At 41.0% G+C, this 11,956-nt stretch overlaps 1 protein-coding gene across 2 annotated transcripts; it reads right to left on the minus strand.

Annotated features, from left to right (window-relative positions):
- Nucleotides 1–1,014: 1,014 nt before the first annotated feature.
- On the minus strand, nucleotides 1,015–11,198 carry bcl6aa (BCL6A transcription repressor a). Of its 2 annotated transcripts, none has more exons than XM_080431382.1 (9): nucleotides 11,126–11,198; nucleotides 6,361–6,532; nucleotides 6,023–6,244; nucleotides 4,468–5,442; nucleotides 3,490–3,677; nucleotides 3,177–3,344; nucleotides 2,928–3,058; nucleotides 2,468–2,605; nucleotides 1,015–2,338 (listed from the first exon to the last, which is right to left on the minus strand). In XM_080431382.1, the coding sequence occupies exons 2-9, from the start codon at nucleotides 6,519–6,521 to the stop codon at nucleotides 2,195–2,197; spliced, it is 2,127 nt and encodes a 708-aa protein (XP_080287508.1). In that variant the 5' UTR covers nucleotides 6,522–6,532; nucleotides 11,126–11,198; the 3' UTR covers nucleotides 1,015–2,194. The 2 variants fall into 2 exon arrangements, with proteins under 2 accessions (XP_080287508.1, XP_080287507.1); XM_080431381.1 differs by lacking the exon at nucleotides 11,126–11,198 and adding an exon at nucleotides 8,832–8,869.
- Nucleotides 11,199–11,956: the final 758 nt, after the last annotated feature.

An 11,956-nucleotide genomic window follows, 5' to 3' on the forward strand; every position in this document is an offset into this window, starting at 1 on the left:
TCATGTGATATGAGGAGGGCAAAGAAAAGGAGATTTTAAGGCTTAAAATGAATCATGTCATCTCACATAGTATCCACTTACTGATATAACATCACCAATATCTACATGAGTGACATGTTTCCTTTGTCTATTTAGACATAACGTTATATCAGTATGATACAGATTATTCTGTGCAGTTTTATATGCTAAATAAGTTAAATATTCTCTATAAAATTGGACTTGTGTTATCTAAATGATCTTCATACATGCTCAGGAACCACAGGAGTGACATGGAGACAGAACTCTTTCAACCTCTCCCGACCCGTTCGACATTGTCACATTTTCCCACAGTACTAGAGATCAGTGGTTCACTAACATTGTGCTGAGGCAAACTGGTGTGCCTTGGGATTTTGTGACAGCCACACATTATTGCAATATATACTATACAAAAAGTTTTTATTTTTACTATATCAGTACTTTGTGCCAATTGTGCGCATTCATTTCCTAATACAGGCAAATTCTACACCCTAAAAATATATTTAACCACTTTTATTTACTTTAAAAAATCACAAAACAGCAGATCTACAAGCTCACTCAACATGTTGAGGTTGTGGATCAGCTATGTTCGATATGAATATAGTTGTGCCTTACTGCCTTGATATTTTGACTTGGGCACAAAAAGTTTGTGCTGTTGCTTACCAATGTTTTTAATTTACACACTGGAAATAGTCTGCAGTGAGTAGCAGTGAAAAGCTCTTAAGACTCCAAGGACTGTGGGCTGGCAGAGGCCTTCAAAGATGCCATGGCTCATAGATCTTTTCATTCAAATCATTTGTGTGATTGGGCCAGAAAATCCCTAGCAGCTGTGTGCTCAAAGTTTTGAAGAATTGCATACTGTTCTGATTACACCCACGTCTCCTGATCGTTCAATTGTGATTCAAAAGTTCTTCAAAAAGTCAATGCTTCACTTGAAGGTTAATACATAGAAATCCAATACCTTTATTTTACATTCATACATCAATAACGTTGTACAATAAGTTTAATGTAGTTAAAAAAAAAGCTCAATCCAAAAGAAAGTCCTGAAGATTTACAGCTCAAGCAATGATGAATTTGCATGTTTGGAGACCGAGCATAAAAACTATATACAAATGCACACGCACACACGCAAGCACGCACACACACACACACACACACACACACACACACACACACACACACCCCCGCACACATAGGAATTTAGGACAAGTGGTGTCCTTGACTTGTACCTTAATAGAATTGGGCTGAATGGAAAGGAATTCAGTCACCATAGATAAAGGCACATTGAATACACAGTGTATGTACAGTACAAACAGATTGACACTTACACAACTTTACTGTAGGTTCTAGAACAATGACCAAAACTGTAAACCTTCACTTAAGAAAAAAATTCAAAATAAAATTAATCACATCAATACAAATACATTTGAAGCAAAATATTTTCTTGGTCATAACAAAGCAGTACCTTGAAATGCATATTTCAACACTTAAGTTGCAGATTGGCTCTGCCAGCAGAGAGCAATCCCATAGATATAATTACACATTATGTGACAATAGTTATGCAGTTGCCCACTTAATGTATGTTGACAGTTGGCAACAGCAGTAATGCCTCATGCAAATCCTTTTTTTGTTTGAAGAGCAGCAGTCTGATACGTTTTAGAATAAAATGTCAATTGAAATTATACTTCCCCCCTCTCTTTCACATGAGTATGGCAACTTGACATGTTCTACATGTACATAGATAGAAATGTATAGACAACTATTTTATACTGCCAGAAATTCCATTATCTTAAAATATATGTACCACCCGTCAATCAAAATTTCAATACTTTCAGAAAAGTAAGTTCTTTGATATAAAATACTGTATCCTCAAAAATGGATTGTTTACATTCCATCCTTCAACAAAATAAAGCTTTATATACGTACCTTCAAAGCTTAGAAACACTCCCAACATAGCTATATATTCATATTTATATAGAAACAATAAAGTGACTAAGATGCCGTAAGTGGCTCTATGTTCACATGTAGTGGAAACCCGTTTAGATGGCATTCATTGCCAGTTAATTCCTCTTTTTTTAAATCTAAATCAACACAGTGTGGCACTACAAGTTTGGATGATTGTACAAGTTGGGGTCTTCAAATGCCATGGTCACGATTGCACCCATCCCATTGTTGCAGCTCAGCATGACTTTGTCAAGTCAGTTGGCATGTCCGTGGTAGTCATACGGTATTGGATCTTTGTGTTGGTGATGGCTCCGTGCTTCTGTCGAAGATGCAGTCGTAGCTGACTTTTGTGGCGGAAGTGCAAGTTGCATTTCTCACACTGGAGGGGGAAAGAAAAAAATACATTTAAAAAGAAGGTACATTATGTATACTACTGTAGCTGCCACTGAACTACTGAAAACAATGTTTGTTTTATTCATTGTAAATGCATCAATACATGTCTACTTACATGATAGGGCTTTTCTCCTGTGTGTATACGCAGGTGACTCTTAAGTGTCTGCAGGTGACGGAAGCGTGTTCCACAGATCTCACATGGATATGGCTTCTCACCAGTGTGAATCAACACATGGGCACGGAGATGAGCAACCTAAAACCACATGTGAAAAGCCATTAATCAAAGAGTAGAAGCGCACACAGCTCCTGATCTTTTAAACTGCATCGGGTGCACAGTGGTGACAAGTAACAAAGCAAACAGAGCCACCATGCTCATGGATCCATCATTCTTCTATTTATTGAGAGCAAATGCCGAACACTTTCCAGGTTTTGCCTTCAACACATAGAAGATGATGGATCCATCAGCGCTGGTATTCTGTTTGTTTTGTTAAAAGCCAAGTCTCCACCTTTTCCAGTAAAAGAAAAAAGAAGGAAATCCAAAGTATAGTAACATTGCTACCTCAAGAGAGGCTCACCTGTACAAAACGAGCTCCGCATGTCTCACATTTGTATGGCTTTTCTCCTGAGTGGATTCGAGTGTGGGTCTTGAGGTTAGCTGGTCGGTTGAACTGAGCGCCACAGATATTACAACGATACGGCTTTTCTCCTGCAAACATAGCAAAACAAATCAGCAATAGGCCTAGCAAGAGCACATGCCCGCAGAAGAATGTGCCATCAATAGATACAAAAAACTAAAAAAGTTAAAGGGTTGTTGTTCATGTTACCTGTGTGAACCGTCTTGTGGCTGGCGAGATTTCCCTTGTAGCGGAAAGCTGCCTGACAACGGTCACACTTGTATGGCTTGTCGCTGTGCATCTGAAGCGTGTGTTGTTTAAGGGCTTCATCATCGGCAAACTTCGAGTCACATTCGTTACAAAAGAATGTACCGTTTTCTGTTGAGGGTGGGGAAAAAAGACCATCGAAATTGATTTAAACGTTTATGAGTAAATTCATAATAGTTTGTCGATTTATATTAGCCAAAGATAAAGATTTTTTTATCTCGGAATTTTGCTCTATAAATCGGTCTCATTTTCTCACCACAGCTGGAGTCAGAGTATTCTGAGTGCAGTTCTGCCATCTCCTCTGTCGAACGAGACCCCGAAGTGTTGGGGTTGGGGCACATTTCAGAGTGCTGGGGAGACTGAGAGCCACAGGAAGAGCAGTTCCTGTGGCTCGTGTAGTGAGAAGGATGGCTGTCACCATTCCTCTGTGATCCCTCTAGTGCTCTGGGGACAAAACAAATGTTACACATGTGATAGAACTCTCTTACAAATAAATGGCAACAGTACTGACGCAGACCACTGGAACTCCAATCGGGCGGTACATTTCAAAAGCATATTTGTTTTTTGATCACTTGAAACCTAGCGCCCCTTTTCTGGAGTGAACATTCAGTGAAAATGGCCTATCTACAAGCTCACAATGTGGCAGAGCTTGTAGATATACAATTTTTTAATGAAGTGATTTGGTTTAGATGGAAATACTAGCAGAACTGCACTGATCTACAAGCTCCCAACGCGGTGCGGCGCAATGCGTTGTGAGCTTGTAGGTCAGCTATTTTTGGCGAAGAGATTTGGTTTACTGGAAATACTACTATAGGGCCCTGGGCAACCCCAGGTCAACTAAGTATATAGGGTTGAAATGTTAATGCATATGTCAAAGGTACAGCACCACCTTTAGCTGGGAAGGAGATGAGTGAAAGGATCATGTGTTTAACATTACACACATTGCTTCAAAATATTATCCTTGTTATTTAGGGTAAATGTAAACTGATGCAAGTAATCATCCTACACGGTACAATCTTCAGTGTTAATTTACTTGAGTGTAATTAAGTTAAATTAACGGAGGATCTTGCAATTTGAATTTGATTTTTTTTCCAGTAACATTCAAAATGCAAGAAAATTGTGTCATTCCACAGAGGCTGTGCATATTGCACCAGTGACAAAAAAAATATCTTTGCTCGCCAGCTTTTCAACTTTGATAAAAGTGCAGTTCTGCATCTGTAAGATTAGGGCTCACCTGTTAATGAGGCTGTTGAGGCGACTGGCCTGAGGGGCCGGTAGATCCTCGCCGTGCTCGCTACTCTTGGTTGTCGTTTGCGGCTCAAGGTGCTCATGGTCATTGGGATGGAGGTAGGGTGTCGGACCGAGGCGCTGGGGCGAGCGCATCTCAGGATCCCGCAGTCCAGCGGCCTCGTCCTCCTTGGACGTCTGGTTGAGCACAATGAACTTGTACTTCTTCCAGTTGCGGGCCTTGGGGTCCTGCGTCCCTTGCGGGGCTTGGGTGCGGGCAGCCTGGGAGAGGCCGGCGTTCTTGCTGCTGCTCGACTCCGTGGGGGAGTTGGGCTGGCAGTCCGATTTGAGCGGGCTCTGCGGGCTGTTCATCAGGCTCTTGCGGCCAGCAGGGGAGGAGGAGGCAATCCCCAGGGGGTAATGCTGATGGAGCATGTCCTCCTCCGTTGGAGGAGGCAGCTCTTTGCCCATGTCCTTCTGCTGCTGATGCTGCTCCAGGGACAAGCCAGGAAACGCTCGCTTCCTGGGGCCGAGACCGACGGACTGGCCGAAGCCCTCGTGAATCTCCTTCCGCATCTCGTCGTCTCTCCCCACCTCCCTGGAGGCGTAGGTGGAATGGATGATGCTGGAGGAGCTGTTGCTGACTGCTCTGGTGTAATCGGCCCTAACGCCGCTGTCGTGCGGAGAGCAGTGCTTGTGGATGCCGCCCTTCGCCAGATCAGTAAAAACATTTTTGGCGTCTGTCAGCTTGCAGAGAGGGAAAGGGAATCCCGGCATAGGAAACTGACCATAGAGATGATAGTTGCTGGGCGTGCCGACCCCACTGAACATGTTCGAACCATAGGGCCTCCCGTCCCTGAACGGGGCTACGCGGCCGTGCAAACTGTCAACTACCTCATGGGGTCGGTAAGCGTGGACATCCTGAGGCAACACCAAGGGGCTAACCAAAAACTCATCTCTGGCCAGCTTGACGGACGGATCACTGTGGAGAGAAATGCAGAGTGAACAAAACAACGCAGAGGAGCGTGCAACAGGTGTCATTTTCTTTTTTTTAAGATATATTATTTAGCTTTTTCATAGTATACAGTATATAGACAGGAAACGGGGAGAGTGAGATGGGGAGTGACACGCAGCAAAGGTAATCAGAATCGGGATTTGATAGGCATTAGTGCCTATATGTGGTATGCGCAGGGCCGGCCCTAGGATTTTCGTGGCCCTAAGCAAGATTTTTTGGGGTGGACCCCCCCAAACACCCCCATTATAAAATCATTGTCATTTTTTATTGCATACTAAAATAATAACACTAGTTGTTGGATAGGAGATACATGACATAATTACAATATGAAAGTAATTTTTTTTTTATTTATTTTTTTGCCCCCTAGTGATTGTGGCCCTAAGCGACCGCTTATATTGCGCATACCCAGGGCCGGCAGCGGCCGGCCCTGGGTATGCGCCTGGACCGCTAGCCCAGCGGGACCCCCCACAACAGGTGTCATTTTACCATCGGGATCTATGTCGATCAGAGAACAGACGCAGACGCTACAACCACTTTGTCCACCAACCTGGATTTAATGAACCTGTGGCAGGTGTCCACAACATGGTCCATCTGCAGGTATATGGCTGTGTTCATGATAGCCATGATCAGGCTCTCTTTCAGCGTCAGACGGGATGTGTACATGAACTCCAGGAGAATGGCAAATCCCTCCGGGTCCACTTTTGGGTCCAGACTGATGGCATTAAGGTTGCACTTGTGGGAATCGGTAAAGATTGTGTAAAAGAGCCCACTGTAAATCATCAAACAAGAAGGACATATAATGGTCAGTCAATTAGCTTTCAGAGCAGTTTCTAAAAACATTGCTCTCATCAGACTTTACACACATGCATGACAAATTCTACACACCTGCAAGCCATGAGAACAGTCTTGTGTGCACGGAACTGCTGTCTGTTAACCAAGATGGTGACATCTGTAAGAATATCCCTGCTACGCAGACGGTTCAAGTTGAGCAACACATCACTTGCATGGCGTGTGAATTGTATGCAGCTGTCAGCTGCACAAGCCATTTTGTCAAGATCTGGAAAGAGAACATAACTTATTATTCCACTGAAGTTTTGAGTGGAAAGTGCGGTGAGAAGGAGTTATTGGTACACAAACCGTGTGAAGACCCATTGTGTAGAAATAAATGCAACGTTTGAGAAAGTAATATTCATCAATTAGCCTAGTTTACAACCACTCTTGAACTGCAGACTGTGTAAAACTTTTGCCAGAAGGCGGCGCCATTCTACTGCCAATAACGTTCACAGAATCAACCACCGGTTGACAGTTAGTACGTACTAGCCGCTGTAAATGTTTCTCATATTTTTCCACACATGAAAAATTACAACGTATTTGATATCACATAAAGTGAGTTATAACGTACATAAACCTGCCAGTCTTATCAATGAGAAATATAAAGGAATGCATTGAACATTGACAGCTGATGGTTTTAGGGTGCATCTCCTACATGTCATTTTCTAAATTAATATGAAATTTTAATTTCGAAAGTGTCATTTAGAGAACTAACAATATGATTTGGTCTATGTCACACTGGATAGCTACAACAAAAAGGACAACTGTTTAGCCTATCATTTTGACGCTGTTCTGGAGTTTCCCTTCAGTGGATGAGGCGACGATTTGACACAATTTAGGATGGGGCAGACATAATAAACGACAATGTTATGTCTGACAAGCCGACACAATTACCATCACATTGAACCGTTTTATAACAACTAAACACGTCACAAGATTCATCAACATGTATGAATATCTCCCGTTAATCTAGTGAAATTGGCACGATTATAGAAATAATTTAACTTCAGGCAACAAAGCCCGCGTTAATGCGTTATAACTTATGACTGATATACTACCGTTTATCAACACAAAGTTGAAGCCTAGACTAATAATCCTATTTCTTAAAACGATTAACTGCATGCGATTTAGAGGTGCCGTTTTACACACTCAAAATAGAAGTAGATTCCATAACAGACAGATTTACGAGGGGATCTGCTCTGTTCATTGCCAGGAATCTAGCCTGCAACTGGAAGCACGTACGAAAATAAAGTTGAATTCAAGTTGTGTATACAACATAAATTTAAAGAATAGAATGCAACCTCAAGTTAAAGAATAGAATACAGTGTAACTTAAAAGTTAAACCACAGAATGCAGCCTAAACTGATATTGATTGATCCAATATCTTGATACAACAGCTATTTTTAAACGATCTTAGAGCAATTTTATTCCCCCAAATTAACTTTATCCCCCATTATCAGAAGCGTTTTAGGCAGGTTTAAATCCAATCCAATCCACTTCACTACAAGCATACATTAACGGTCACATTTCAATTAAGCGCTGTTTAATTGGAGTGGCTCGCAGCGTGCCAGGCAGTCACACAGCGCTGTGACAAAGTTAAGTGCGACAATGTTTCTCCTCGAACGGCGGAAACATTGTAATGCAGACAACTGTCTGTGAGCTCCAGTGTTTCCGCTACAATGTAGCCTAACGTTCAGCCACGGGGGCTTATTGTTTCATGCAACCAAAACTTCAAACACTGGATCTAAAAGGATGTTAGTCTATCCATTTGTAACTCTGAGAGTTTACACATGGACCCTCCGGGTGCATTTGGTTCTATTTTGTACACACTCTCGGAGATACATATATAACAGACATGTTGCCAGGAAAGTTCAGCTTTGACATGATGGACAGCGAAGATCCCAGATGCGTTAAAAACACAGAGCTGTCAAAGCAAATCAAAGCCCCAGACACAACAACAACAACAACAACAACAACAACAACACCACCACCACAGATTTACAAGTTAACATTAACTGTAAAAGCCACTAAACTCCAAAACACAGCTTCGGCTTTTTTGCTTAATCTAAGACAGTGATTGACCTCGATTATTAAGATTCTGGCTGCTTTATTACAGCGACATCCCCGATGGAAGGACGGGTTCACTTCCATTCCAGCCCACCAGAGAAGAACTAGTGCAACGCGATCTGATCTGTCAACGCCACACTGTCACTGTCACTAGAGAAGGAGCCATTCAACAGTATGGATCATGGATCATCATTTATCACACAGTCTCCTCCTGTCTCCTAACGTGCATAAACTGAACCTCCACACAGTCACACAAAAACCCAAAGATCACACGCACCCGCATCACCGGGCTCCTAGGATAAGAAACAGTTTACACTAGAATAAAAATGTACAACAATCACCACACACATGAAATGCAATTTAAAACAAAGCAAAACATCAGCATTGATGTTACAGTTAAAAGTCAACGGACTTCGCGCCAAATTAGAGGAAAAAAAGGAATTTAAAAAAAAAATCACCTGGTAGCGCTTTCCTAGAAACTTCTTGCATCACCACTTCTAAGAACCCCAGTTCTAAGAATCAGCCGTGCTCAATTCTCGGAATTTGAGTCTGCGGTCGTACCACTTCGACAAGACAGGGGAGAGTCCTTTTTCTCACGGGGTCAACATGTGAACTCATCAAAGTGGATATTTGAGCGCTTCTTGTGCGCGGGGAGTTTTGTAACGGTTATATTAAATTATAATTATTCAATTACGGATAAAAAAATATTACATTTTTCTGCATTTTAGGATAAATTGTCTTTGTACGTTCCGCGTCCCCCCCCGCTCGTTTGGTTGCGTCCAGACATGGGACGACAAACTGGCTACGTAGACTGTTCCTTAAGCCCCGCCCCCTAGGTTCTCAGAACCAAAGCCTGGATTCGCGTTTCGCCGCACGACGGTGTCGCGCGGTGAACATAGCCGATCTACAAGGCCATGACGCGTCGCTTACGCTACTCGTCGTGGGCTTGCAGATCGACTATGTTCGCCGCGCGACACCGTCGTGCGACGAAGTGTAACGAAACCGGGCTTAATTCATATTCCATGACATAAGCAAGTGTCCCTGCGTCGCTTTTGCCCCGATTGAAACACATTGAATGCCATGCATGTATGGTACACTGTACGCTGGATATCTGATGTATTCTCATAAGGACAGACAGGTCTCAAGATGCTCTTTTTTTCCCTCTCCTTTTCATTTTTAATCTAATTCCAGTCTCCTGTCTTCAAAACAAAGCTGCGGACTGCTGCGTATCATCTTCTCTGAGGGTTTGTTGTAGAAGGGAATGGGATACGGAATAACTAAGGATTATGAAATGTTACTGTATAACTGTCTGCTACGGCTGTCAATGAATGTAATGTATGTGTGTTTTACACGTGTATAGGGTGCGCTGCATCCCTATTACTGATGCTAGAAAAGGCTAAAATAGTAGATTTTTGAGTATCAAGAATTTTTGAGTAGTGATCTGTCAGATTTGTGGCGGTAAATCCTTGTCGCCGATGTCCTCTGACGATAATATGACCCAAAACTGGATAATAAATGGGTCATTTTTCTTCCTTCCTTTCTTTTTTTTATTTAATTTACAAGCTAAAGACAAGCTAATAAAACGTACGTATTGCACGAAAGGCTGCACAACCTCAGTCGAAAGGAAAGACAAATGTGAATTGAAGCTATATGAATTATTATAGGCCCATCTATGCATTTAAAGAATGTGCTCCTTTTCAATAATAATATAGCTATGTACTTAACTTTGTTTAGAGTAGGCTACAAAAAAACCTGTTCAACAGGTCAAGGTCAAATGGGTGTGTGGGTATAAAGTAGAAAAACTAATACAAATATTTAAAAGCTCCACAGACGCTACTACACCACTTTGGCATAGTACACACTACTATCACCTGTCTTTAATATGTAATTGTATGTAATTAATACAGGCCATATGAACATTGGTGGACACAGTAATGAATTATATTTACTTGAGTAGCCTATAAGTGCATTTTGAGTTTCTGTATACTTTATTTGAGTTTTTATTTGTATTTTTGGATACTTGGACTTACTTGTACTTTAATACCATTACATTTAAGGGAAAAATTATTCTACATTATGACTTACCCACTTAAGCCGTAATTCAAATATAGTGACAATATCAGAACTACAAGCTCACAGCGCATCACGATGTGAGGCGTTATTAGCTTGTAGATCTGATATTTTCACATAAAAAAAAAATGTCTGAAGTTATTACAGCAATGCATCAAGTATTTCTTTTTTAAAGCAAGTACTCCAGTACTTAAAGTACAAACTTGACTGAGCAACCTTCACTTTGACTCAAGTAGGCCTACTGGGATTTAGTACTTAGTCCACCACTGCATATCAGTGCTTTGGTGTTTCTGAAACCTGTATGTGTGAGAGTGTGAAACGCATCATTCATAGTTAAAGTGGAAAGAGTCTTGGAAAATGAATTGCATGCATTGCTGCAGAATGTTTTGGTTAAAGAATGTGTCCTTACTGCATCAACTGTCAGAGCTGGACATGAATAAAAGTGAATCTTTATTTCCCAGTTTACTTCTTAATAGTGTTTCTTTTTCTTCCTTCATTCTAAAGTTAAACAAGGGTATAAAACATCTTGTTATGTAATTGATGAGGACTGAAGTGAAATGAAATAGTTTGGGTACCGGTATATATTTTACGAGAAAAACTAACTGGATTGATTGAATTGATAGCTGGAGCACCTCAGAACATTTGCATAATTAAAGTTTCAGTTGTAGTTTTGTTTTCTGACCTTGGAAACTGGGTTTGTGGTGGTTCCATGCCACTGATTGGCCCTCCTCTCTTATCCTGTTGACTCCTTGACTCAGAAGGAACATTTGATGAGCTGAGAAGAGATCACAAAAATGTAATTAACCACATGAACCCTAGCATCCCAATTCTGGCCATGTCATAATAGGTGAACATTCAGCGAAAATAACAGTTCCACAAGCTCACAACACGTTCTTTTTGATGATGAGATTTGGTTTAGCCCTAAAAAGAGGTGAAGTATAGACTCCTTCGGGGAACTTGGTCAACAAAGTATAGGGTTTAAGTGGTTAATTTTCACAAACTACGGTATTTCTGAAATAAAATACAAATCACGGAAACAATTTCATCTGCAAACAAAGTAGATTAAACTGTGTAAACAATGTGTATATGCATACAGTAGATGTACAGTCAGTGTCTATGTGCTGCTCTGTTATGACCAGTGAGAAAGAGAATGTACTTCAAATGGATTGAAAGTCAAAATACATTTAATACTGAAATAAATATGTTTGTCAGCACATAAAGCATAATCATATCCAAAACTACAGTTATTGTGCTTTAGATTTACAAAACTGTCTTTAAATGAAATTGTGAAAGTTTATGGCAGTTTATGGCATAAAAGAAAGATCACATTTTGTATTGGGATTGGTTCAAACCACACAATATACAAACTGCTCATTTAAGATAAATATTTGGTACTCAAATGTCAAGAAAGGAGACTTCCTTTTATCTCAGAAAACCACAAGGTAACAAGTGAACACAGGAAGAGCTGTTCTAAACATAGCTTTTATGTGTGTTCTGCTCGGCCTCGTGTAGA

The sequence above is a fragment of the Gymnoscopelus braueri genome (assembly GCF_963280865.1).
Source record: "Gymnoscopelus braueri genome assembly, chromosome: 6".
Lineage (NCBI taxonomy): Eukaryota > Metazoa > Chordata > Actinopteri > Myctophiformes > Myctophidae > Gymnoscopelus > Gymnoscopelus braueri.